Source organism: Capricornis sumatraensis, chromosome 22 (genome assembly GCF_032405125.1).
Source record: "Capricornis sumatraensis isolate serow.1 chromosome 22, serow.2, whole genome shotgun sequence".
NCBI lineage: Eukaryota > Metazoa > Chordata > Mammalia > Artiodactyla > Bovidae > Capricornis > Capricornis sumatraensis.
The window spans coordinates 35,332,904-35,354,536 of NC_091090.1; the positions used below are offsets into that span (position 1 = coordinate 35,332,904).

Here is a 21,633-nt window from a genome sequence, read left to right on the forward strand (position 1 = left end):
TGCTCACCAAATATATGTGAATAAATGCTGAATGTACACTTCTCTTAAGTTCTCTTCATCCTTCTGATTCACAGTGATTTTTCTTCTCCCTGGGCTCTTATATTCTTTGTTTGAAACCTTCTGTTTCTGATGCCGACTATGCTCTACTACTTAAACTTCAGGTATACAACCCCCTGCCTCCTCTCCCCTGTCCTTTTCAAAATAGTATGAAGTCTTTGAGGTAGCATCTACCTTTTTACAACTCCCTTATGGGTTTTGAAACATTTCAGACACTGGGCCAGTGTTACGGATGTGTATTGCTGTTGTCCATGGTGAAGATGATAATAAAAAGGAACTGAATATTGCTAAGAAAAAGTCATAGTAGTCATAAGACTTGAGAGAAGGTAAAAAAGAAACTCTTCTTGGTTGCCTGAATCAAAACATAGTTCTCTGACAGAATTGGTTTAAGGGCAATTTCTTCCTAACCAGGTTCCTATTCCTTTTACCATCTTGCTTAGGAGTTAGTAGACTTAGAGGCTCGAGTCCTCGAAAATTCCTGAAATGATAGTCCACATCCTTCTGGGCCCCATCTATTTCTATTTCATGGACCATTATAAGGAAAAAATGGCAAGATTTCACTTGGCAACTTCTCAATTTTAGGTTCTTCGACATGAGAGCTTAAGACCAAACACTCTACTAATATTAATATAGTGTATTACAGTATATACTGTAATCTCATTTTGAGTATTTATATGCTATGGGGGTGGTTTGTTCTCTCATTTCTTAGGAATCCGGAGACTTATGTGCTGCAGTTTTCAGTTCTCTAACAGCAAGAAGTCCAGTACGATATGCATGATGATGGGGTTTTCTGAAGGAATTAGTGTCCTGCGGGTGGGAGCCAAGTGAGAAAAAAAGGGAAGGTGGGAAGGTTGGGAGTGGGACTGGAAAATGATGACCGTTTTCCAGCGAGGAGTTTGGAATCCTTGGTCCCATTCAACTCAGTGTTATTTAGCCAAGGCAAATAAACTGCGTCTGTTTCGCGTTCTCTAAAATGAGGACAGGTCTCTACATGCCTCCCAGGTGATCCTGGAAGGCCTCATAAGTAAGTTGAATGAAATGGAACTTTTTATTGTTCAGACAGGTTAAGTCTTGGGCCAAGAAAAAAAACTATTATTTCTTCTCTTCGTTTTCGCTGTTAAAGAATTAGAAGAGATAAACACTGAGCATACTAATATTTACCTCTTAAATATTATCTTTACGAATTATTTTGAATTTATTCCTTTCTAAAAATTGAGTCACAATTCCAATAGCTAAAAATTCAGAACAATGAAAATAGCCACTCCTGCTTCTTTTAAGAACAGTCGTTTTGAGAAAACCAAATCACTCCATTATTAATAGTATTAAAAGTCCATCGGACTGGATGAGAAAGCCTTGTATGCAAATAAGGGATGCAGGTTCCGACTTCCCATAGGTTCAAATAGCAACCAATGGGAAGAATGTACAACTACTATTTACTATAGACTTTTATTAGTACTTTTTTTCAGAAAGTTTTTGTTATAGACAGAAGTCTTGTATGCAAATTAAGGATGCAGGTTCTAGTCTCCCATTGGTTTATTAATGTTAGCCAATGGGAGACTAGCACAAGCCTACCTCCAGTTAGTATAAATACTTCTCTCGCTTTCATTTTACTTATTCTCTATTTGCTTTTTCTTGAGAGAGTGTTTTTTTCGTTATTTCGGGGATATGTCAGGCCGTGGTAAACAGGGTGGCAAGGCTCGCGCTAAAGCCAAGACTCGCTCCTCGCGGGCCGGGCTCCAGTTTCCCGTGGGCCGTGTGCACCGCCTGCTCCGGAAGGGCAACTACTCCGAGCGAGTCGGGGCCGGCGCGCCTGTGTACCTGGCGGCGGTGCTGGAGTACTTAACGGCCGAGATCCTGGAGCTGGCGGGAAACGCGGCCCGGGATAACAAGAAGACGCGCATCATCCCGCGCCACCTGCAGCTGGCTATCCGCAACGACGAAGAGCTCAACAAGCTGCTGGGCCGTGTGACCATCGCTCAGGGTGGTGTGCTGCCCAACATCCAGGCTGTGCTGTTGCCTAAGAAGACTGAGAGTCACCACAAGGCCAAGGGCAAGTAAAGTGTTCACATTCCCACGGCACTTTTACTTTCAGTTACCCAGAAAAGTCGATATATACAAAGGCTCTTTTCAGAGCCACCTACTTCTCCATTTACAGAGCTGTTTTGCTTTTTAATTGTGTCCATATGAAGGTTGTAACATCAGGCCAAAAATAAGTAGGAAGTGAGTTTTCCTCACTACCCGAGGAAAACTTATCTCCAATCAAAATGTTTGCGAGGAATTAACAGAAAACTCACATGAGTTTAAGTTGGCCGGTTAAACAGTTGAGTCTTTCTAGTCAAACAGTATTTCCTTAATTACAGCGGTGACGTAGGACATGTTTTCCCCACTGGAGAGTGAGTTTACTAGTGAAAGGTGCTGAACTCTAGTTAAACATTATTTGTTAATGCAATGGAACACCCAAATACTCTGCATCTAGATTCCATTTTATGAAAACATGTTATGCTGAAACAATTGAGAGTAAGTTACAGATCATTGACACGTCAAAAACATCTTGATTGTCCACAATGTTCGTGTTACACCCGAGAAAACCTGAGTGTCATTTTAGATGTAGCTCATCTACTCTTTCTAAACACTTCCAAGATAATCTTTGGTGATTGTACTTAAATATATAATCCATCGGTAGTGTCCGTGTTGCTCTGTAATTACTTTCCAGTATATTTTAGAAGTGAAAGGGTAAATAAACTGAAGTCAGGCCATTGGAATTGGTATAGTAAAAGGGCAGGTTCGTTCACCAACCGGAAAGCAGCTCTTGATTCTTCCGGGCAGTCAGGCAGAGAAATGGACCAATCAGGGAAAGGCGCGGGTATTTTTGAATGTTCTCGGGTCCAATAGATGTTCGCCTGGCTGTATAAAAGGAGGGCGGCTGCTTGCCTCTTGCTGGCGTTTGGAGAAACAGTAGTTACCCCTTCACCGTTTGTCATGGCTCGTACTAAGCAGACTGCTCGTAAGTCCACTGGCGGCAAGGCGCCGCGCAAGCAGCTGGCCACCAAGGCGGCCCGCAAGAGCGCTCCCGCCACAGGTGGCGTGAAGAAGCCGCACCGCTACCGGCCTGGCACCGTGGCCCTGCGCGAGATCCGCCGCTACCAGAAGTCCACGGAGCTGCTGATCCGCAAGCTGCCGTTCCAGCGGCTAGTGCGCGAGATCGCGCAGGACTTCAAGACCGACCTGCGCTTCCAGAGTTCGGCTGTGATGGCGCTGCAGGAGGCGTGCGAGGCCTACCTGGTGGGGCTCTTCGAGGACACCAATCTGTGTGCTATCCACGCCAAGCGCGTCACCATCATGCCCAAGGACATCCAGCTTGCCCGCCGCATTCGCGGGGAGAGGGCGTAGGTTTTTCCATTTGAGTGCCAACTTTAAACCCAAAGGCTCTTTTCAGAGCCACCCACATCATCAAATAAGGGTTGTACCACAAAGGATTAGGATTGCCCCTACTCCCAACAAAGCTGGAGCAGAGCGGAAGTCCATCCCACCGTCCTCTCCCTACTCCCGAAGCCAAGTAAACCCTGGCCTTGTGTGAGAGATGAGGTTCTAACTGTATTCGCCTTCCAGTTAGCACTCCATGCCTAGTTTTCTGTAATTTTATGAATCTGAAAAGCAATTAGCAAATACCCCATGTAATGCTCGGTTTAGCACTTTGGCTGCTGTAACCCAGCTTGTTTGTGCGTTAATCAACTGCCAGAGATGGCGCTGAAAGAAGATAGCTTAAGCTGCAGACCTGACTGAGAACACGACACATGACGCATGTTCTTCCTTGCCTAGCTTCCTTTAAGAAACACCTCATTTATACGAAAGCTCTGCGCCGAACCCCCGCCCCCACCCCGCCCCTGCCACAGCTTGTATAGAAGACGGGCAAACATTGAGTCCTGAGTTGGGTGCTCTGCATTTGGATATGATTCCGCTAGGCCCTTACTGCTGTGAAATAAACAGTCTTTTCTGATCCTTTGGGGTTTCCCTGGTAGCTCAGTTGGTAAAGAATCCGCGTGTAATGCAGGCGACCCCGGTTCGATTCCTGGGTCCGAAAGGTCCCTGGAGCAGGTGTAGGCTACCCCCTCCAGTATTCTTGGGCTTCCCTGGTGGTTCAGCTGGTAAAGAATCCACCTGCAATGCAGGTAGACCTGGGTTGGAAAGATTCTCCTGGAAAAGTGAACGACGACCTAATTCCAATATTCTGGCCTGGAGAATTCTGGCCCTGATCCTACACAGTCCATGGGGCCGCAAATAATCGGACATGACTTGGGTGACTTTCACTTTTCTTGGGCTTCCCTTGTGGCTCAGCTGGTAATGCGGGAGACCTGGGTTCGATCCCTGGGCTGGAAACATACCCCAGAGAAGGGAAAGGCTACTCACTCCAGTATTCTGGCCTAGAGAATTCCATAGACTGTATAGTCTGTGGGGTCGCAAAGAGTCCGACACGACTGAGCGACTTACACGTTCTGATTCTCCGAGTGCGTGTTGCTTGTCTTCCTGTGAGCCAAATACCTGCTATAACACTGCTGTAGCATTTTGGTGCATTGGCCGGGAAACCGACAGCCGCGCTGGCCCCTTGTGCCACCGTTGTCGAGAACTGACGGAAGCTCGGCTATCTTGGGCCCCCGCGACGGGAAGGATGGCGCGCCACCAGTGATGTCACTGCACCCTGACCCTCATCGGGCCGGTAGTAGCAGGCCGCTGCCGCGTTTGAGCAGACTGTTGGGGAGGATTCAGAAAATTTTTGCCAGGACCAGGGCCAGACGTCTGATGGGGTGAGTGTCTCCAGGGACCCAGGACTGAGTTCAGGCCCACCTTGAAGGCGGAAGGGGAGACTGATCTCCTGCCGCAGCGTGGAGTGCTGCCCAGGATAGGGAAGTCTCCGTATCAGGTGTCTGGTGTCCTTGCACTGTGTGTCTATCTGTGTGAGTGTCCGTTCTCCACGGGAACAGCTACGGAGGCTGAATGGGTCCTGACCTGCGGTTTCTTGGTGACCTCACACGGCTCAGGGTAGCGTCAGGTCCTACGGGACATTGTACCTCAGTGCGGGCCTGTGAGGGGTTTATTATACTGACAAGAGGAGGAGGATAAACAGGGGTTTATATACTGACCTGCTATAGCTAAGAGGCACCCAATGTCCCCATAAAGGGAGCCACCAGCTTGGCGAAAGCATTTTTGTTGTGGGACACCATTCCAGGGTGGGAACTCACAGAATGGGTAGTTCCAATTCAAACTAGAGTGTATGGTTAAAAATAGTAAGGAAGGATTCTCTGGGGATTATGGTGTAATATTGAGTTCTGTAAAATCGTGCATTTTGTGCACCCTAGAGTAGCCCTCCTTTGGGGTCGGATGGCCCTCAGAGGGCACCTTAGATATGCCCACTGACCAAGCAGTGTATTGAGTCATAACTGGAGACCCTGGCCAGCCAGACCAGTTCCCATATATTGACCAATGGTTGGTTGAAAATTGCTCACTTGAGGCCTCCTTGGATTTGGTTCTGCGCCACAAGTAAGGGAAAGTGTAAGGTCCTAGTAGCCCAACCAGAAGAAAGGCCTCACGCCAGAAGAAAGAGCCACCCATTTTCCAAGGAGAGGCTGAAGACTCACCACCAATAGTGCCACCACCCTATGTGCCAACAGCTCCCCCTCAAGTGGCCGAAGGTCCACATTTGCCAGATAGCCCACCACCATCTGTTTCGCCTCCTTCTGATGATCCTGAGGTTATCATGTCCCCATGACCAGGCACCCCGGAACTGATAAGCAGGCACCTCCAATCAGCTCAGGGACCAGCTACCCCAGTGCTAGAAATGCACTTAGGAGAGACTTGGGCACCACAGCACCTTGCTGCTGATGGAACCCTCAAAGAGGGGGGAACCTGTCTTCTACTACCAGCCTTTCTGCATGACCGATCTTCTTAACTGGAAGCTTTTCACCCCCTCATACTCTGAAAAGCCTCAAGTGCTGATCAATCTCCTAGAGTCCATTTTACAGACCCACCACCCCACTTGGGTAGACTGCCGGCAGCTGCTCCTCACCTTGTTCAATACGGAGGAGCGCCGACGTATCATAACAGAGGCTAGAAAATGGTTCCAGGCCGATGTCCCAGGGGGCCAAGTGGACGAAGAAACCTTCCCGGAAGACAAGCTCTGCTGGGACACTGAAGGAGAAAGAAATAGACTGGGGAGGTATCAGCTGGCCATCTTACAGGAAGTAAAAGCAGGGGCTAAAAAGCCCACCAACATGGCTTAAGCCACAGAGGTAATACAAAAGCCAGATGAAAGCCCAGCAGACTTCTATGAGAGACTATGTGAGGCCTTCTGGATTTTCACTCCTTTCGACGCTGAGGCCCCAGAAAACCAATGGATGGTAAACCCCACTTTCATGGGACAGGCCCAGTTAGACATCTGGAGAAAATTACAAAGCTTTGAAGGGTTCATGGACAAAAACGCCACAAAATTGCTGGAGATCGCCAATAAAGTCTTTGTTAACCACGACCAAGCAGGCTGTCATGAAGCAGAAAAGAGGATGGAATGGAAAGCTGCATTCCTAGCAGCTGCTCTGTCAAAGCTTGCACCCCTGACAGGACCACCTCATAGAGCAAGGGGCCCAGATCTGAAGAGGAGAAGCCCTCTCAGCTGTGATCAGTGGGCCTATTGTAAAGAAAAAGGACACTGGAAGAATGAACATCCTGACTGCCCTAAAAAGAGAACCAAAGCAGCAGCCCCACCGAGCTGATATCAACCTGAGCCACCCAGCACTAATCTGATCACCCTAGCAGGAGCAGAATACCATTAGAGGGGACCAGAGTCCATGGTCAGAGTTCAACTAGTGGGCCATCCAGTGGACTTTATGGTAGACACAGGTGCTGAGCATTCGCTGGTCATTCATTGAGCAGATAGCCCCCTTCTCAGGAAGAGAAGTCACTATCATCAGGGCTACAGGCACTCAGACCTGCAGGCCCTTCTGTGGTCCTCAGAGATGCTGATTAGGGGGCCATGAGATGATCCATGAATTCCTCTACCTGCCAGACTGCTCCGTTTCTTTGATGGGAAGGGATGTCCTTGCATAAATGGGAGCCCAAGTTTCCATTTCTGCCACAGGTCAGACCAGCTAAAGTTACCAGAGTGACTCTCCTCCTGGGCTCTCACTGAAAAGAAGGAAGAGGAATGGCGCCTGTACTCTTTGCTTTCAAAAGAGCAGACCATTCCTCCTGAATTAGAGACTGAGTACCCACTGGTCTGGGCCAAAAAGAATCCTCCAGGTCTGGGAAGACATCATGCCCCCATCCTGATTGATCTGAAATCAGGAATCCAGCCTGTAAAACTGCAACAGTACCCGATTCCTCAAGAGGCTCGTCTAGGAATCCGGGTCCATTTAGACAGGCTGCTCCATCACTCCAGGGTGAAGGCAGCGCAGCTACCAAAGAGCAACCATGTTGGGAGGCGACCCCCCAACAAAACAACCCTCACCCTCAGGAGGAGAAAGGACAAGCACTGTTCTTTTGAGTCCTGCTAATCCACCCAAGGATTGGAAGAGTCAGTCGCTGGAAAAGATAATTATGCTGTTCCTGTCCCCTATGTTAGTTCTTTCACTGTGATGCTCCGGCACAGTCACCCTCTGCTCCTCTCTGGCTGTGCGCTCTTAGCTTTCATTTTCACTATAGGGTTAATGGCAATGGTTCCAGTCAATTGGCATTGGGATAAAGGGCCTTTACTGGCAGTTTTCTTTCTCTTTTTGGTTGGCTGCTTCATCACCATCGACTGCATATAGACCCTAAATAAGTGGTAAATCCTAATATGAATTTTTGCAGCTCACCTGAGTGATGGAAAACTCTTTCACCCTTGGGTCCCAGTGGTGACCCAGATGGTGCTCTTAGCAAACTGCACCTAATGTCGGGCTTGTTTACTACAGGACATACAATACGAAGAGCCGACAGTTGCCCTCCTGGCATATCCAGCCTCCATGGAAGACATCATTAATCTGTCTCCTTCCCTAAGCAGATTTCCCCTCCATTTTGTGTAACAAGAGGACGAGGGTAGGAGGTGAGCCTCGCCCTCATTGGAAGCAAGGAGAGACTAGGAGAGCTTTCCACCCACGAGGCTGTACTGAAGGGGAACTTATCTCTATGTTTTCAAAACAAATACTTAGACGAAGTCGAAGAAGTAGGTTTTCTGAACCCAATAAAAATAACACCTTATCCTTTGACCAAACAGATTTACAATGGGAACCCTTTGGTGATGAATATTACGAGGTATATTTATTATACACCTGACTTTAGGGGACATAATTTTACATAGGGAGGCTTAGCCAAAAATGCAACTAAATGGTACAATGAGACTTCTGTACTTGTTAACAGTTCTGTACCAGGATCAGGAGAATGTATTGCTATTGGCCAAGACCCAGGATCCTTACTATTACCAACAGGACCTTAGTCGAGGGCCCCCGTCACTGATTCAATTGATATTTCAAAACATAGCGTGTCAAAGCCCATCCCATACCCATGATAGCTCTGAGACCAAATATAATGCACTCTGTGCAGATGAATTTTTCTCCAGCAACAGACCAAAGGGCCATAGTGCATATGACAGTTGGGACCCATTCATAAAATCCCAAGACCTGTTTATACAAATTACCTATACTAAGGCCTGGATCCAAGGGCCCACTACCGGTGTGTTGCTACTAGGAACTGGGTTTAATTTGCTTTGCGGAAACTGGTTGTGGGGAATCCTTCCCTGCCGATGGAAAGGTATTTGCCATCCCAAGTTTACAGTTCTAAAATTCGCAAGAAATGGCAGTCTCTGGAAACATTGTGAACCTAGGATCCTTTCTAGAGCAAGCATTATCACCTGCAAACCCTCAGCCCAGGGTAAAACAGAATGACTGGGAAGGGTGTGCCCATGATAACCCCATCCTGGAAAGACCTGGTGTTGGACCTTGTATTTCGAGGATTTTTCTGGTTTGCAGGAATACCCCTGCTAGAAAGATCAGTACTCCAGCTAACCATGCTAATACAAGAATCTTGGAAGTCTACAGTGGCAGCGATAGAAGAACAAAAAAGCCTAGATTCCTTAGCTCAGGTAGTACTACAAAACTGCTGGCTACTAGATATGATTACAGCACAACAAGGGGGATTGTGCCCCATGCTCAACGAGTCCTGTGGCTTTTATGTAAATACCTCAGCTAAGGATGAAAGCCTGTGGGTCCTCAAAAGAAATATTAAGTTGATTGATGACCTAAAGGCTCAGGTAGGGAAAGGAAGTTGGTTATCCAACTTGCTGTCCTCAACCTTCAGTTCACTCTGGACTTAGATATGCCTCGTAATGTGTCCCAGTTCTGATGCTCCTTTTAGCCCTGTTGCTATGTCCTTGTATTGTCAATGCAATAACCCATTTTATTTCTTCTCACTTAGAAACCATAAAGCTCCAAATGATGATGAGGACTTACCACTATACAACAGTAGAGGATTCCAGCGGGGAACTTTGAGGAGAGTCTACATCCCTGTTCCAACAGGAAGTAGCCAGAGCGGTTCACCCCTGTTCACCCCTGTTCCCTTAAGGTTCCCTGTTGAGTAGTTAAGGCAGATGATCCCTAAGTCGGCTAAAGCAGCTTGAGGATCAACAGGAGGGAATGAGAAGGAAAATTCAGCAAATCTTCCATGTAACACTCTGTTTAGCATTTTAATGCTTTTGTAACCCGGCCTGTTTATTGCATCAATCAACCGCCAGAGATGGCACCAAAAGAAGATAAACTGCAGACCTGCCTGAGAACACAAGACACCTTACACATTCTCATCCTTGATTGGCACCCCTTAAGAAACACCTCAGTTTCATGGAAGTTCTGTCCTGCCCCATAGCTTGTGTGTATAGAAGACAAGCAAACCCTGAGTCGGGTGCTCAGCCTTTGGAGGTGACTCCGCTGGGCCTTGTCTGCCTGTTAATTGCTCAGTCTTGTCCGACTCTTTGTGACCCCATGGACTGTAGCCCACCAGGCCCCTCAGTCCACAGAATTTTCTAGGCAAGAATACTGGAGTGGGTTGCCATTTCCTTCAAGGGTAGATCTTCCCGACCTAGGGGTTGAACCTGGGCCTCCTGTACTGCAGGCAGATTCTTTACCATCTGAGCCACCAGGGAAGCCCCAGGTCAGTGTAAAATAAAGTATTTTCTGATACTCCAGGTGCACGTTGCTTTCTCTTGCCGTGAGCCAAATATCTACTGTAACGCTGCTGTAACAAACCTACTTGTAAGTATTCCACGTAATTGCACTTTTTCCTGCCCCATTGCTTTTGTCTCTTCTAGCAATTACTTGCTGTAGTTGTTCAGGATTTTAACCACTTGACCTAAGGATTTTAAACGTGTCCATTACTGTCTTAGTATCTGATAGAGAGTGGACAATGGCTGTTCTCTCTCCTCCCCAGCCAAGGAACACGAATTTGGCTTTAAGTCTTTAATTTACTTGAGCCCCTCAAGAAAACAACTGCAGTATCTAGGAAAAAAAGGTTAGTGCCATTTTAGAATTCATAACCTTATTAATCCTTTTAGGGTATACTCTGCAAGTTGGCAGCATTTCAATGCTAGTTTACCTGAGTTCAAATGCTAGCTTTACTACTTTTTCATTTGGCATTACTTGCACAGATTCTGCTCATTTTAGAAGTTAAAATTCAGCAGACATTTAAAAATTAAAGAAGAAAATCAAGTTTGTGGAAGAAAATTTACTGAACACTTTGGACGGGGGGAGGGGGGGTGGTGGTGCCAGCATTTTAATATCATTGCTTTAAGCATCTTTTATATAAGGGAAGTGACTAAGGTGGGGCTGGAGACAAATGGGGATATTTAATGTATAGATTGTATCTTTTGAATGACTGTTGCAAGGTCTTCAGTCAAAAAGAGTTTTTCTTTCCCAGGTGCGCAGAGTGATGTTACACCATAAGCTGAAGTTTAAGCTAATGCTGTTGGAGTCTAAAATTTGGGTTTGTTATAAAGACTATCAAAGAAGAGGAAGAGTAAGTCAAGGTCAGGGTGAATTTTTCAGACTTCAAATTTAGTGGTAGCCTTTTCAGTTGTCCTAGTAGATGTGAGTCACTGCTTAATGAGTGTTTTCAGGAGATTTAACACAACAGTGGGAAGCTGGTATGGAGATTTGAAAGGCACCCCAGGCTTGGCTGCAGGAAAGCTAGAAGCCTAAGACTGTCCATGTACCTTAGGAGAGGGCACAAATGAACATATTTGGACCATCATATTTAACATGTCACATATGCCAAAACAGAATGAGCTGATGTCTTATATTTTGTTAGATGCAATCAGTCAGTTCAGTTCACTCAGTTGTGTCTGACTTTTTGCAACCCCATGGACTGCAGAAGGCCTGCTTCCCTGTCCATAACCAACTCCTGGAGCTTCTGTGCTTTTTTTTAAAAAAAGTCCTCACTAATATATACATATGGTTGTGGCTGATACTGTGTTGGAAGGAAAAATGAGACTTCAGGGTAATATTTCAAGTCTCAGTTCAGCTCAGTGGCTCAGTTGTGTCTGACTCTTTGCAACCCCATGGACTGGAGCACACCAGCCTTCCCTGTCCATCACCAGTTCCCGGACCCTACTCAAACTCATGTCCATCGCGTCAGTGATGCCATCCAACCATCTAACCCTCTGTTGTCCCCTTCTCCTCCTGCCTTCAATCTTTCCCAGCATCAGGGTCTTTTCCAATGAGTCAGTTCTTTCCATCAGGTGGCCAAGTCTAGATAGGTTCTTTAAGAAGTAATACCAATTGAAAACAATCACATACACAACTTCTCTCAGCCTATCTCTAACACTTTGTTTACAATGGCTAAATTAAATTCTTATTAGAGTTCCATCATTACTATCATTACCCAGTTTTACAGATATAGAAAACAAAGGTAAGGTTATATGGTCACACAGCTCATAACCTGTAGGGAAAGTTAAATAATTTTCCCTCTACCCTTCTGAGTTCTTACCTGAGAACCCCTGAAATAAAAGATTAACAAGAGAAAAACAAGCAGAAGTAACATGTAGCCCTTATGTATACATGGGAGTTATCTGGGGAAAAATGAGTAACTCCTAAAGATAGCTTAGAATTCCAACTTAAATACCATCTTAATAGGGAAAATGAGTGAGAGGTGGTGTGTAAGCCTAATAGGGGTGAGTAAATGATTTTTAGGAAAGATGAATGGATCCTTAAGAGAATAGATGGGGAGAAACAATAGTGATAAAATAAATTATGTTTAAAGCTGGATAATAAAATTTAGACATAAAATTATCTCTGTTCATTGGGGCCACACCCCTCTTTAGTGTACATTGTGCACATTATAGCAGTACATTGACCAAATCTCCTTACAAGACATATGAATACCTGCTTGACTGAAAAGAGCAATTTTCTCCTGGTGCCAGCAAGGTACCTTCTTAGAAGATAACACTCTTTTCTCAATCCTGGAAGGGGTGGCAATGCCCCACTACTCACTTTATACATGCGGGTCGGGACTATGTAGTCTGTCAATAGTAACTTTAAGATATAACTCTTTGTCTTAAGAATATACTATGTTTTGAACGCTAACAAGCAGAACAGTCCTCAGAGCTTTCTGAAAGACAGTCTCCCAGGTGATATTCCTCAGGTTGGCGCTAATGAAGTCCTAGTTTCTTTCTCAGATTGATCGTTTTCATGGACAATAGTTTGTGACAAGGTTTGTGTGGGCATGGTAAAAGTGTCCTTTTCTCTAATAAGTGTCACTCTTCCCTAGTTAGTGAAACTCTTTGGGGAAGGATTTATTGAGTTCTTTTTGTCTGTCTTTAGGTAGATAATGGGAGTTCAGAGAAATCCTCTATGCATTTGCTGTTTTTCTGCTACAGCTCAAAATAATCAACATACTTATAGGAGAGGGACAGTAACTTTCCTTCTACCCTTCTAAATTCTTGGCTGAAAGGGTAGGTTAACACGAGAAAAACAATTTAACAACATTTAAACCTCACATATCCATAAGAGATACCTAGAAAAACTGAGTAAAATTCTGCAAGTTTGTCCAAGACCCCACTTTAAATATCTTCAACTAAAAACAAAAGAAGTAGGAGGGAGCTAGTTATGAGAGGTTACCAGGAAAGCAAAGAAGAGTAAGGTTATTACACAGAATTAAGTCCAGGGTCTTCTCATTGATGAGATTCTCTGGTGATCCAGTTATCCTATCTTCCTGGTACAGAGAGAAAGACATTCATTGAAATTCCCTTTATAAATGTAAGTGTCCCTCACAAAAGAATAAATTTTCACACACACAAAAAGTAAATTCTACTCTATGTCTGGTAGTAAAAAAAAAAAAAAAAAAAAAAACCCAGCTCAAAAGTAGCATATGAAGGGTGAGAGTCATATTCTGCTACCATTCACAACTAACAGTCACCTTCTCGTGAATGAGAAAGTACAGTATTTGCCAAATAATAATAATAATAAGCCCTTACTAAAATTCTCAGTCGAAAATATAAATAGACTCAGATTCAAAGACCAAAGGGAGCAAAACAATCCAGAGTAAAATTTAACATATGCATTATACTAGGTTCTCTCCCTTTCACAGTCACTGGATCGAGAGGGGCGGAGCCAAGGGAGTGGTTTCAGAGCGTCTTTTCCCGCCCGCGCGTTCAGTTCTCAATGAGGTCCGACTACAGATTATAATTACTCTCAACCAAGCGGTAATGCCACTGCTGTATTGCACACGCTTGCAACAGTTCAGGTAGCATGTCTGGACGTGGTAAAGGCGGCAAGGGCCTTGGGAAAGGAGGCGCTAAGCGCCACCGCAAGGTTCTGCGCGATAATATCCAGGGTATCACCAAGCCCGCCATCCGTCGCCTGGCTCGTCGTGGTGGTGTGAAGCGCATCTCCGGGCTCATCTACGAGGAGACCCGTGGGGTGCTGAAGGTATTTCTGGAAAATGTAATCCGGGACGCGGTCACCTACACCGAGCACGCCAAACGCAAGACTGTCACCGCCATGGACGTGGTCTACGCGCTCAAACGCCAGGGCCGCACCCTCTATGGTTTCGGCGGCTAAAGCTTCATCCAGTACGTTTATTTTAAAGGCCCTTTTCAGGGCCGCCCACTCCCTCTCGGAAAGTGCTGTGCTCAGTGTCTACTTGTATTAGAAATGTATTCTCCAATGCTAAAGTAGTTTTTCTGTGCGGTTCTCTACCATAACACTTAAGTTCATCCAATCCTTGTTCATATGCGAAGAGTAGCGGTGCCTTCGGTCAAGAGGGCAGTAAAATTGTTTGGCTTAGTATGCGGCGGAAGTCCCGGTGCCCTGTTGGAGAACTTCAAGGCCCAGCGTCACCCGCTCTCGTGGGAGGGATCCTGTCTACCCCCAAATCGTCTGTAAAAGGACTATCAACTACAGGCCAAAATTTTCGTCGAAGAGGCAAAAGTGGGTGTATGTGTGTGTGTTAAGTCGAGGCCGACTCAGAGCTCGCCAGGCTCCTCTGTCTTTGAATTTTCCAGTCAAGAATACTGGAGTGGGTTGCCATTTCCTACTCCAGGGGATCTTCTCGACTCAGAGATCGAACCCGCGTCTTTTGCGTCTCCGGCATTGGCAGGCGGCTTCTTTCCCACTGCGCCACCTGGGAAGCCCAAAGTATTTAATAAATATTTGTGCAAATTGCCAGAAACTGCCGGGGTGCTGCTGGTAGCTGACAAGCCAGATGAATTAAATACATTGCCGGAAAGAGCCTGGGTGTTACTTCTTAGTGTTTGCAGTGAGCGACGCCAGGATCTGCGCTCTGATCTCTGCAGCCCCACCACCTCCTTGTCCTCCGGGTCGCGCCCCAAACCTCCGCCTCCGGTACTTCTAGAGTTTAAGCCATCCATCAAGCTGAGTGCCGTGACCCCTCGTAAACCCAGTGGTCTTGGTTTTTGAAGTGCCTTGGCATTGCTGATTCTCATCCTCAGGCTGGAGGCGTCTGGCTAAGCAGTTTGTAAATTTCCGTTTACTATATTAAGCGATTCTGTTCTGAACCCTTAGGCCTCTAGCAGGGCCTTTGAGATTGTAGGCAGACCCTCCCTCCTTTGTGGTAAAGTGACTCTTAAGTGGCCCTCTTGCACTTTCAGCTTCATTCCAGTTCGTCTCTCTCTGTACTCTGCTGTAAATTATACTTTAAAATGAAACTTTCAAAAGTGACAGTATGGTCACAAAAATTTTTTTGACGTGTGTCTTCATATTGATAAACCAGTCGACTGACTGAATAATCAGCCTCCTTGATTTTTTGTTTGAGACATGTGTATTGATGACTGCTCTAGGAAACACTGCTGCCTCGTCATTCTGTCTCCTGACCCCTAGAAGAGATACTGACTAGGCAGTTGAGAGAGTGAGATTCTTAATTTCAGGTGAGTCTTCTGGACTAGAGAAAAATATTAGAGACTCATCAACATATAAATGGTCAAACTGGATGACAGTACTAAGAAGTTAAATGTTTTATAGTAGCACATTGTTTGTAAATGAGTGGAAGCAATATAAATTGTCATCAAAATGGACCAGATAAAATATCTATATCCATAAAATGGTGTCTTAGTTCAGGCTGATACAATGAAAATACTGTGGACCGTGTGCTTTAACAACAAATATTTCTCAGAGTTCTGGAGACTGAAGTCCAGCATCAAGGTGTTAGGCAGATTCAGGCAGATCGGGTGTGTGATGAGGACCTACTTCATAGTCTGCTGTCTTCCTACTGTCTTCACGTGGCAGAGTTCGGTGAATGCAAGCATGAATGTTCTACACAAGGACACAGGCCCTCTCCCAACCTCAGGCCCACCATAGTGCTGCCATGATTGATTCCCTATCTATAATTCTTTGACTTGTCACTGCCTGAATCGATCAGCATGACAGGTTTTCTCTGGCTCTTAGGAATGATGCAGGAGTGGTATATCAGGCAGCATTATCTTTGTTCTGAACAAGGACTTCAGGAGTGTTAGGTCTGAGAAAGGTTCATACCTTTTTACCCAGGTAGTGGATATGACTAAAATGAGTATAATACAATCTACAAGTCTTATGAACTAAAAAAACATAAAAGAAGGTGATCTATGGAGCAGCCACACTTCCCTTCAGTGTAGGAAATCTGTATCCACATATTTTATTACATATCTGAATGGAGGACAGGAAATTCTAATTTGCTTGCTGGTGTACCCCAATGCCTAAACAATATCTGGCACATTACACAAAATCAACACATATGTTCTGAAGGGCACCAGGATTACATTACTCTCCCAACCAGGCCCATTTTAGCTCCTCAGATATGCTTATGACACCACCCTTATGGCAGAAAATGAAGAGGAGCTAAAAAGCCTCTTGATGAAAGTGAAGGAGGAGAGCGAAAAAGTTGGCTTAAAGCTCAACATTCAGAAAATGAAGATCATGGCATCCGGTCCCATCACTTCATGGGAAATAGATGGGGAAACAGTAGAAACAGTGTCAGACTTTATTTTTGGGGGCTTCAAAATCACTGCAGATGGTGACTGCAGCCATGAAATTAAAAGACGCTTACTCCTTGGAAGAAAAGTTATGACCAAACTAGATAGTATATTCAAAAGCAGAGACATTACTTTGCCAACTAAGGTCCGTCTAGTCAAGGCTATGGTTTTTCCTGTGGTCATGTATGGATGTGAGAGTTGGACTGTGAAGAAGGCTGAGCGCCGAAGAATTGATGCTTTTGAACTGTGGTGTTGGAGAAGACTCTTGAGAGTCCCTTGGACTGCAAGGAGATCCAACCAGTCCATTCTGAAGGAGATCAGCCCTGGGATTTCCTTGGAAGGAATGATGCTAATGCTGAAGCTCCAGTATTTTGGCCACCTCATGCGAAGAGTTGACTCATTGGAAAAGACTCTGATGCTGGGAGGGACTGGGGGCAGGAGAAGGGGACGACAGAGGATGAGATGGCTGGATGGCATCCCTGACTCGATGGACATGAGTTTGAGTGAACTCTGGGAGATGGTGATGGACAGGGAGGCCTGGCGTGCTGCGATTCATGGGGTCACAAAGAGTCGGACACGACTGAGCGACTGAACTGAACTGAACTGAGTCATCCAAAAGGCAGCTGTGAACCCTTCCCACTGTCAGTTTAAATTAAGGCAGGTTAGGTAATTATATCATTCCCCTCCAAGTCTTGAAGGACAGTTATCAGGTGGGAAACAGACTGAAAAAGACTAGGAGAAACACTAGAACATACTGAGGCTGAAATCAGCCAACCCTCTAAAAAAATAATACAAAAAAGAACCCAGTGATAGAGGCATTTGTGAATACCTTTTAGATGGGAATACTTTTCCCTACTAGCCAACCTTGAGTGAATTCACGTTCCTTCAGCTGATATGCTACTGGAACATATAATTGTAGGAGAGATTTTCTTGCTTAAAAACTTTCTGTGGCTACAACTACAGACCAAGCATAGACCAAGGAGGCCATACTTTAGCAAGAGAACATCTTCATAGACCAACAGGCCTACCCTACAAACTTCATCTCCTGCTACCCTGCCTGGAGATTATATATTTTATATATAAAAGCTTTTCTGAGATATAAACTACATACCATAAAATTTCATCCATTTTTTAAGTGTACAAACAATAAATTTTAGTATATTTACTTAGTTGTACTACCATCACTACAGTCTATTTGAGAATATTTCAATTACCCTAATTTCCATTTCTCTGTGATGGGAGGCAAAAAAGTATGGTTTACTGCTGAGCGCTGTGTTGACACCTAGAGGGAAGGGCGTTTTCTTCATAACTTAACTAAATGACTGGGTTTCCCCGCGGTCTGAATCAGGCTTGTTTTGCACGCCATTTCAGATTATTTTCTTAATTGAGACAAATCACCCTATTAGTGGCGGCAATTTCAGTACTGTTCTCAGGACATGACAGGCTGATGTCTCCGTCTCAACCCATAAAAAAAATTTACCAAACCCGGGCTTTGCCTTTTCTCGCCCGTTTTCCCACCCCCTATTTAGGTCGCCGCGGGAAAGCACAGATCACCAGTTGTGACAGGTTGACACTCATGGGTGAGGCTTAGCGACATAAAAGTTTTTCTTAGTTCCTTTCCACTTTTAATAATTAAAGCTTCGCCGCTGTCCAGTGCATGACAGCAAGTGATTCCGTACATATATACAGATTACTAAACCCCGCAATGTCTTCTGGTTCAGGGCTAGTGTTTAACTGTAGCACTTACCTGTTTCTCGGCTAATAGTTACAGCTTTTTTAAGAGTAGTTGGGTGGCCCTGAAAAGGGCCTTTGGTTGAAGTCAAACTCCTGAGAGCTAATTGGAAAGCTTAACCGCCAAAACCGTAGAGGGTACGGCCCTGGCGCTTGAGAGCGTAGACCACGTCCATAGCGGTGACTGTCTTCCGCTTGGCGTGCTCGGTGTAGGTGACCGCGTCCCGGATCACGTTCTCCAGAAACACTTTCAGGACCCCGCGGGTCTCTTCGTAGATGAGCCCGGAGATGCGCTTCACACCGCCACGACGAGCCAGGCGGCGGATAGCAGGTTTGGTGATGCCCTGGATATTATCGCGCAGAACCTTGCGATGGCGCTTAGCGCCGCCTTTCCCCAGACCTTTACCGCCTTTGCCGCGTCCAGACATCCCTTCGTAAGAAGTAAACCAACCGCAACTGACGAGTAAGGCGAGAACCGAGTCTTATATACCTACTCCCTCCGCCCCTCCCCCCACAGAGGGCACGGAAAGCGTGCAAGCCGGAAGCGTGACGCCATCAATCCCCGCCCTTAATCCCTCCTCCAAGCCCCGGGAACTGGCGCCAAAGGAACTGAAGGACCGGAAGGGAGAGGCGAATCGGGTTGACTAGGCGGGCTGAGCTCAGTTTGACCAATAGTCTTTGGTTGCTTGGCTGGGGGGGCTACACTGTTTTAACTAAAGTACTTAGAGGAAGCAGGCTTAGAGCAGACATATTCCAAATATCCTAGGTAGAACAAATACTATAAAAGGCGAAAATTTATTATCAGTAATTTTTCATAATCGTAAAAATGTCAAGATCAGAGATAGAAATGTAAAAATGGTTATACTATTCTGATGTTCAAAAGGCCCTATTATAAAAACGTTCTGCAAATGTCAATCACTCTGCGTGCCTCCGAAACCCTGGCTCTTAATTAAGATATGAGATAACAGTACTAAACACAAAGGGTCAGTTTGTTCGCATATGCACGAAATATTGAAAAAAAAAAAAAAGCACCCATGACCCTAGCGTTACTGATGCATGTTCTTCCATCCCAAAGCAGTATGTTCAATTACTGTAGTTGGTTCGTCTTACAGCCATTTTACTTGAAAACGTGGGTGGCTCTGAAAAGAGCCGTTGCTTGAAATCTCAGTGGAATTTATGCTCTCTCCCCGCGGATCCGACGGGCTAGCTGGATGTCCTTGGGCATGATGGTAACGCGCTTGGCGTGAATAGCGCACAAATTGGTGTCCTCGAAAAGACCCACCAGGTAGGCTTCACATGCCTCCTGCAGTGCCATCACCGCCGAACTCTGAAAGCGCAAGTCGGTCTTGAAGTCCTGGGCAATCTCACGCACAAGGCGTTGAAAAGGCAATTTACGGATAAGAAGCTCTGTGGACTTTTGGTAGCGGCGGATCTCGCGCAGGGCTACCGTGCCAGGACGGTAGCGGTGAGGCTTTTTTACGCCGCCGGTGGCCGGTGCACTCTTGCGAGCCGCCTTGGTGGCTAGCTGCTTGCGTGGCGCCTTGCCGCCAGTGGATTTACGGGCAGTTTGCTTTGTACGGGCCATGATAAGTAATTACGAAGCAGATATGCCTAACACTAGCTCAAATAAGTCGCCCAGCGGTTTTGCTGGTATTTATAGTACCTAAGGGGTAGTGATTGGGCGGGAGAAAAATTTGAATATTACGTTACAGGTTCTGATTAGCTTCAAACTTTCCAAAAAGCGTGCAGTTTAATTGGCCGCTTCCTTCTATCTTCGGCTCTTTTCAAATTTTTTTAACTTGTTCTTTTCCACACACGATTTTCCTGTAAATGCAATGCTTTGGGCGTTATCTTTTCGGAAAAATAGACATTCACTTCATTGATATTGTAGTAATGTAGGTTTTCTTAGTCCCCTGAGTGGTGTGGGAATTGAGAGATGTACATTCCCTTGTCCGTAACCCGATATCGGGTTAGAAATTTCTAAAGCCATTTTACAAAAAAAGAGAGGTCCCTCTGTAAAGCTTAAACTGACCGAGGAACTTCTTTGAAACCTACAAGATGTAACCACAAAAACAGTAAAAAAAAAAAAAAAAAGAACAATCACACTAGCTTTTCCAGTATTTTCTGTAATAAGGCACTTTTTTCTTATACTCTGACTTTACATTTGGAGCTTTCTGAAACTAGTATTTTCTAAAGTCTAGAATACACTAAGCCTGGTGCAATGCTGGGTAGACAACGGCAGGACAGCCACAAGGGATCAGAGGAATTTCCCCATGGGAAGCAGGCGATGGACTAAACTAAGTAAATAGATTATGGACCAAAACGAAGACAATTTACTACTGCCAGTGACTGATTTTATTTTTTAAAAAGCCAAATGTGAACTGTTTATGAAAGCGGTAATCCAGATTCTACCTTTTGATTGGTAGAGTCCATTTTACATGTTAGCCAGTAACAATGCATATATAGCATCCCTCATTTGCATGGAGCATTTCCCTTTCGTTAGACACAGGCGGCACAAATCATTCTTTAAATAAGAAATTGTTGCATGCAGCAGTTCCCTTTTAAAAACTTTTGATTAGATGCCACATTTATTACTATAGGAAAAGCCTGTTTATGTCTTTCCAGAAATGCTTACTTATGAAACCTTCCTCTTGGAGGAAGATTGTATACCTGTGTTATAATTGTCCTTTAAGACGCCTAGCTCCAATTGTTATCTCTTCCAAGTTATTAGAAATTACATAATGGGTTTTGTAAATACAGACTCAAGAAAACGACAATTAAGAAAGGGTAAAGATGGGCGACTCTCATGTCTGGACGAACCAATGAGCGCTCAGTCGTGTTCGACTATGCGACCCCACGGACTGTAGCCTGCCAGGGTCCTCTGTGCCTGGGAATCTCCAGGCAAGATTACTGGAGTGGGTTGCCATTCCCTGTGTCTGGAACCATTTTATTATTGGCCACAAGGCGGAAACGAGCTCTTAGATTTTTTGAGGGTTACTGGGGAAAATTCGAGTTAGTGAGACCAGTGCGGACTTGTTTGAAAACCGCAGGCGCTGGCGCGGGAATGACTTGACACTGCACTGCTTCATTCTCCCTACTGCTGGGAGATTGCCCAGAACAGTACTGTGAAAGGGGAGTTTTATTCTCTCAGCAGTTAGTATGATTCGCATTGTGAAGTCGTTTTACCATAGTTGCTGCTTTTACAGCCACAAACAAGTTAAAGGGAGAGTGCCCTAAAATATTATCTTGGGGTTGTGTTCTCTCATTTTCATACTAAAGCAACTTTTCCCCTTGCTCCCACATCCTCCCTGTGTGCAACGCCAATTTAGTCCACCCAGAGCTTACTTGATGTCTTTCGTGTGCTAGGTTTGCGG

The 21,633-nt window shown here is 45.3% G+C and overlaps 5 protein-coding genes across 5 annotated transcripts; 3 read left to right on the top strand and 2 right to left on the bottom strand.

Annotated features, from left to right (window-relative positions):
* The first annotated feature begins 1,721 nt into the window (after positions 1-1,721).
* On the top strand, positions 1,722-9,911 carry LOC138098099 (histone H2A type 1-H-like). The gene is made up of 2 exons (XM_068994347.1): positions 1,722-2,107; positions 9,493-9,911. The coding sequence occupies exons 1-2, from the start codon at positions 1,723-1,725 to the stop codon at positions 9,564-9,566; spliced, it is 459 nt and encodes a 152-aa protein (XP_068850448.1). The 5' UTR covers position 1,722; the 3' UTR covers positions 9,567-9,911.
* On the top strand, positions 3,037-3,447 carry LOC138069422 (histone H3.1). Its single transcript, XM_068960717.1, has one exon. It carries the CDS (start codon positions 3,037-3,039, stop codon positions 3,445-3,447), a length of 411 nt encoding a protein of 136 aa, XP_068816818.1.
* A 3,889-nt stretch (positions 9,912-13,800) lies between the features above and the next one.
* Positions 13,801-15,228, top strand: LOC138069374 (histone H4). The gene has a single exon (XM_068960645.1). It carries the CDS (start codon positions 13,812-13,814, stop codon positions 14,121-14,123), a length of 312 nt encoding a protein of 103 aa, XP_068816746.1. The 5' UTR covers positions 13,801-13,811; the 3' UTR covers positions 14,124-15,228.
* A 3,147-nt stretch (positions 15,229-18,375) lies between these two features.
* LOC138069816 (histone H4) lies at positions 18,376-18,687 on the bottom strand. The gene has a single exon (XM_068961167.1). The coding sequence runs from the start codon at positions 18,685-18,687 to the stop codon at positions 18,376-18,378; it is 312 nt and encodes a 103-aa protein (XP_068817268.1).
* Positions 18,688-19,433: 746 nt separating this feature from the next.
* Positions 19,434-19,844, bottom strand: LOC138069695 (histone H3.1). Its single transcript, XM_068961030.1, has one exon. The coding sequence runs from the start codon at positions 19,842-19,844 to the stop codon at positions 19,434-19,436; it is 411 nt and encodes a 136-aa protein (XP_068817131.1).
* Positions 19,845-21,633: the final 1,789 nt, after the last annotated feature.

What these genes read in the sequence shown, in the direction of transcription:
- LOC138098099 (XM_068994347.1), top strand. Translation starts at nt 1,723, where the DNA reads ATGTCAGGCCGTGGTAAACAGGGTGGCAAGGCTCGCGCTAAAGCCAAG. An exon ending in GAGTCACCACAAGGCCAAGG is followed by an intron (nt 2,108 to 9,492) that starts GCAAGTAAAGTG and finishes CTTCTCACTTAG; the next exon opens with AAACCATAAAGCTCCAAATG.
- LOC138069422 (XM_068960717.1), top strand. Translation starts at nt 3,037, where the DNA reads ATGGCTCGTACTAAGCAGACTGCTCGTAAGTCCACTGGCGGCAAGGCG.
- LOC138069374 (XM_068960645.1), top strand. Translation starts at nt 13,812, where the DNA reads ATGTCTGGACGTGGTAAAGGCGGCAAGGGCCTTGGGAAAGGAGGCGCT.
- LOC138069816 (XM_068961167.1), bottom strand. Translation starts at nt 18,687, where the DNA reads ATGTCTGGACGCGGCAAAGGCGGTAAAGGTCTGGGGAAAGGCGGCGCT.
- LOC138069695 (XM_068961030.1), bottom strand. Translation starts at nt 19,844, where the DNA reads ATGGCCCGTACAAAGCAAACTGCCCGTAAATCCACTGGCGGCAAGGCG.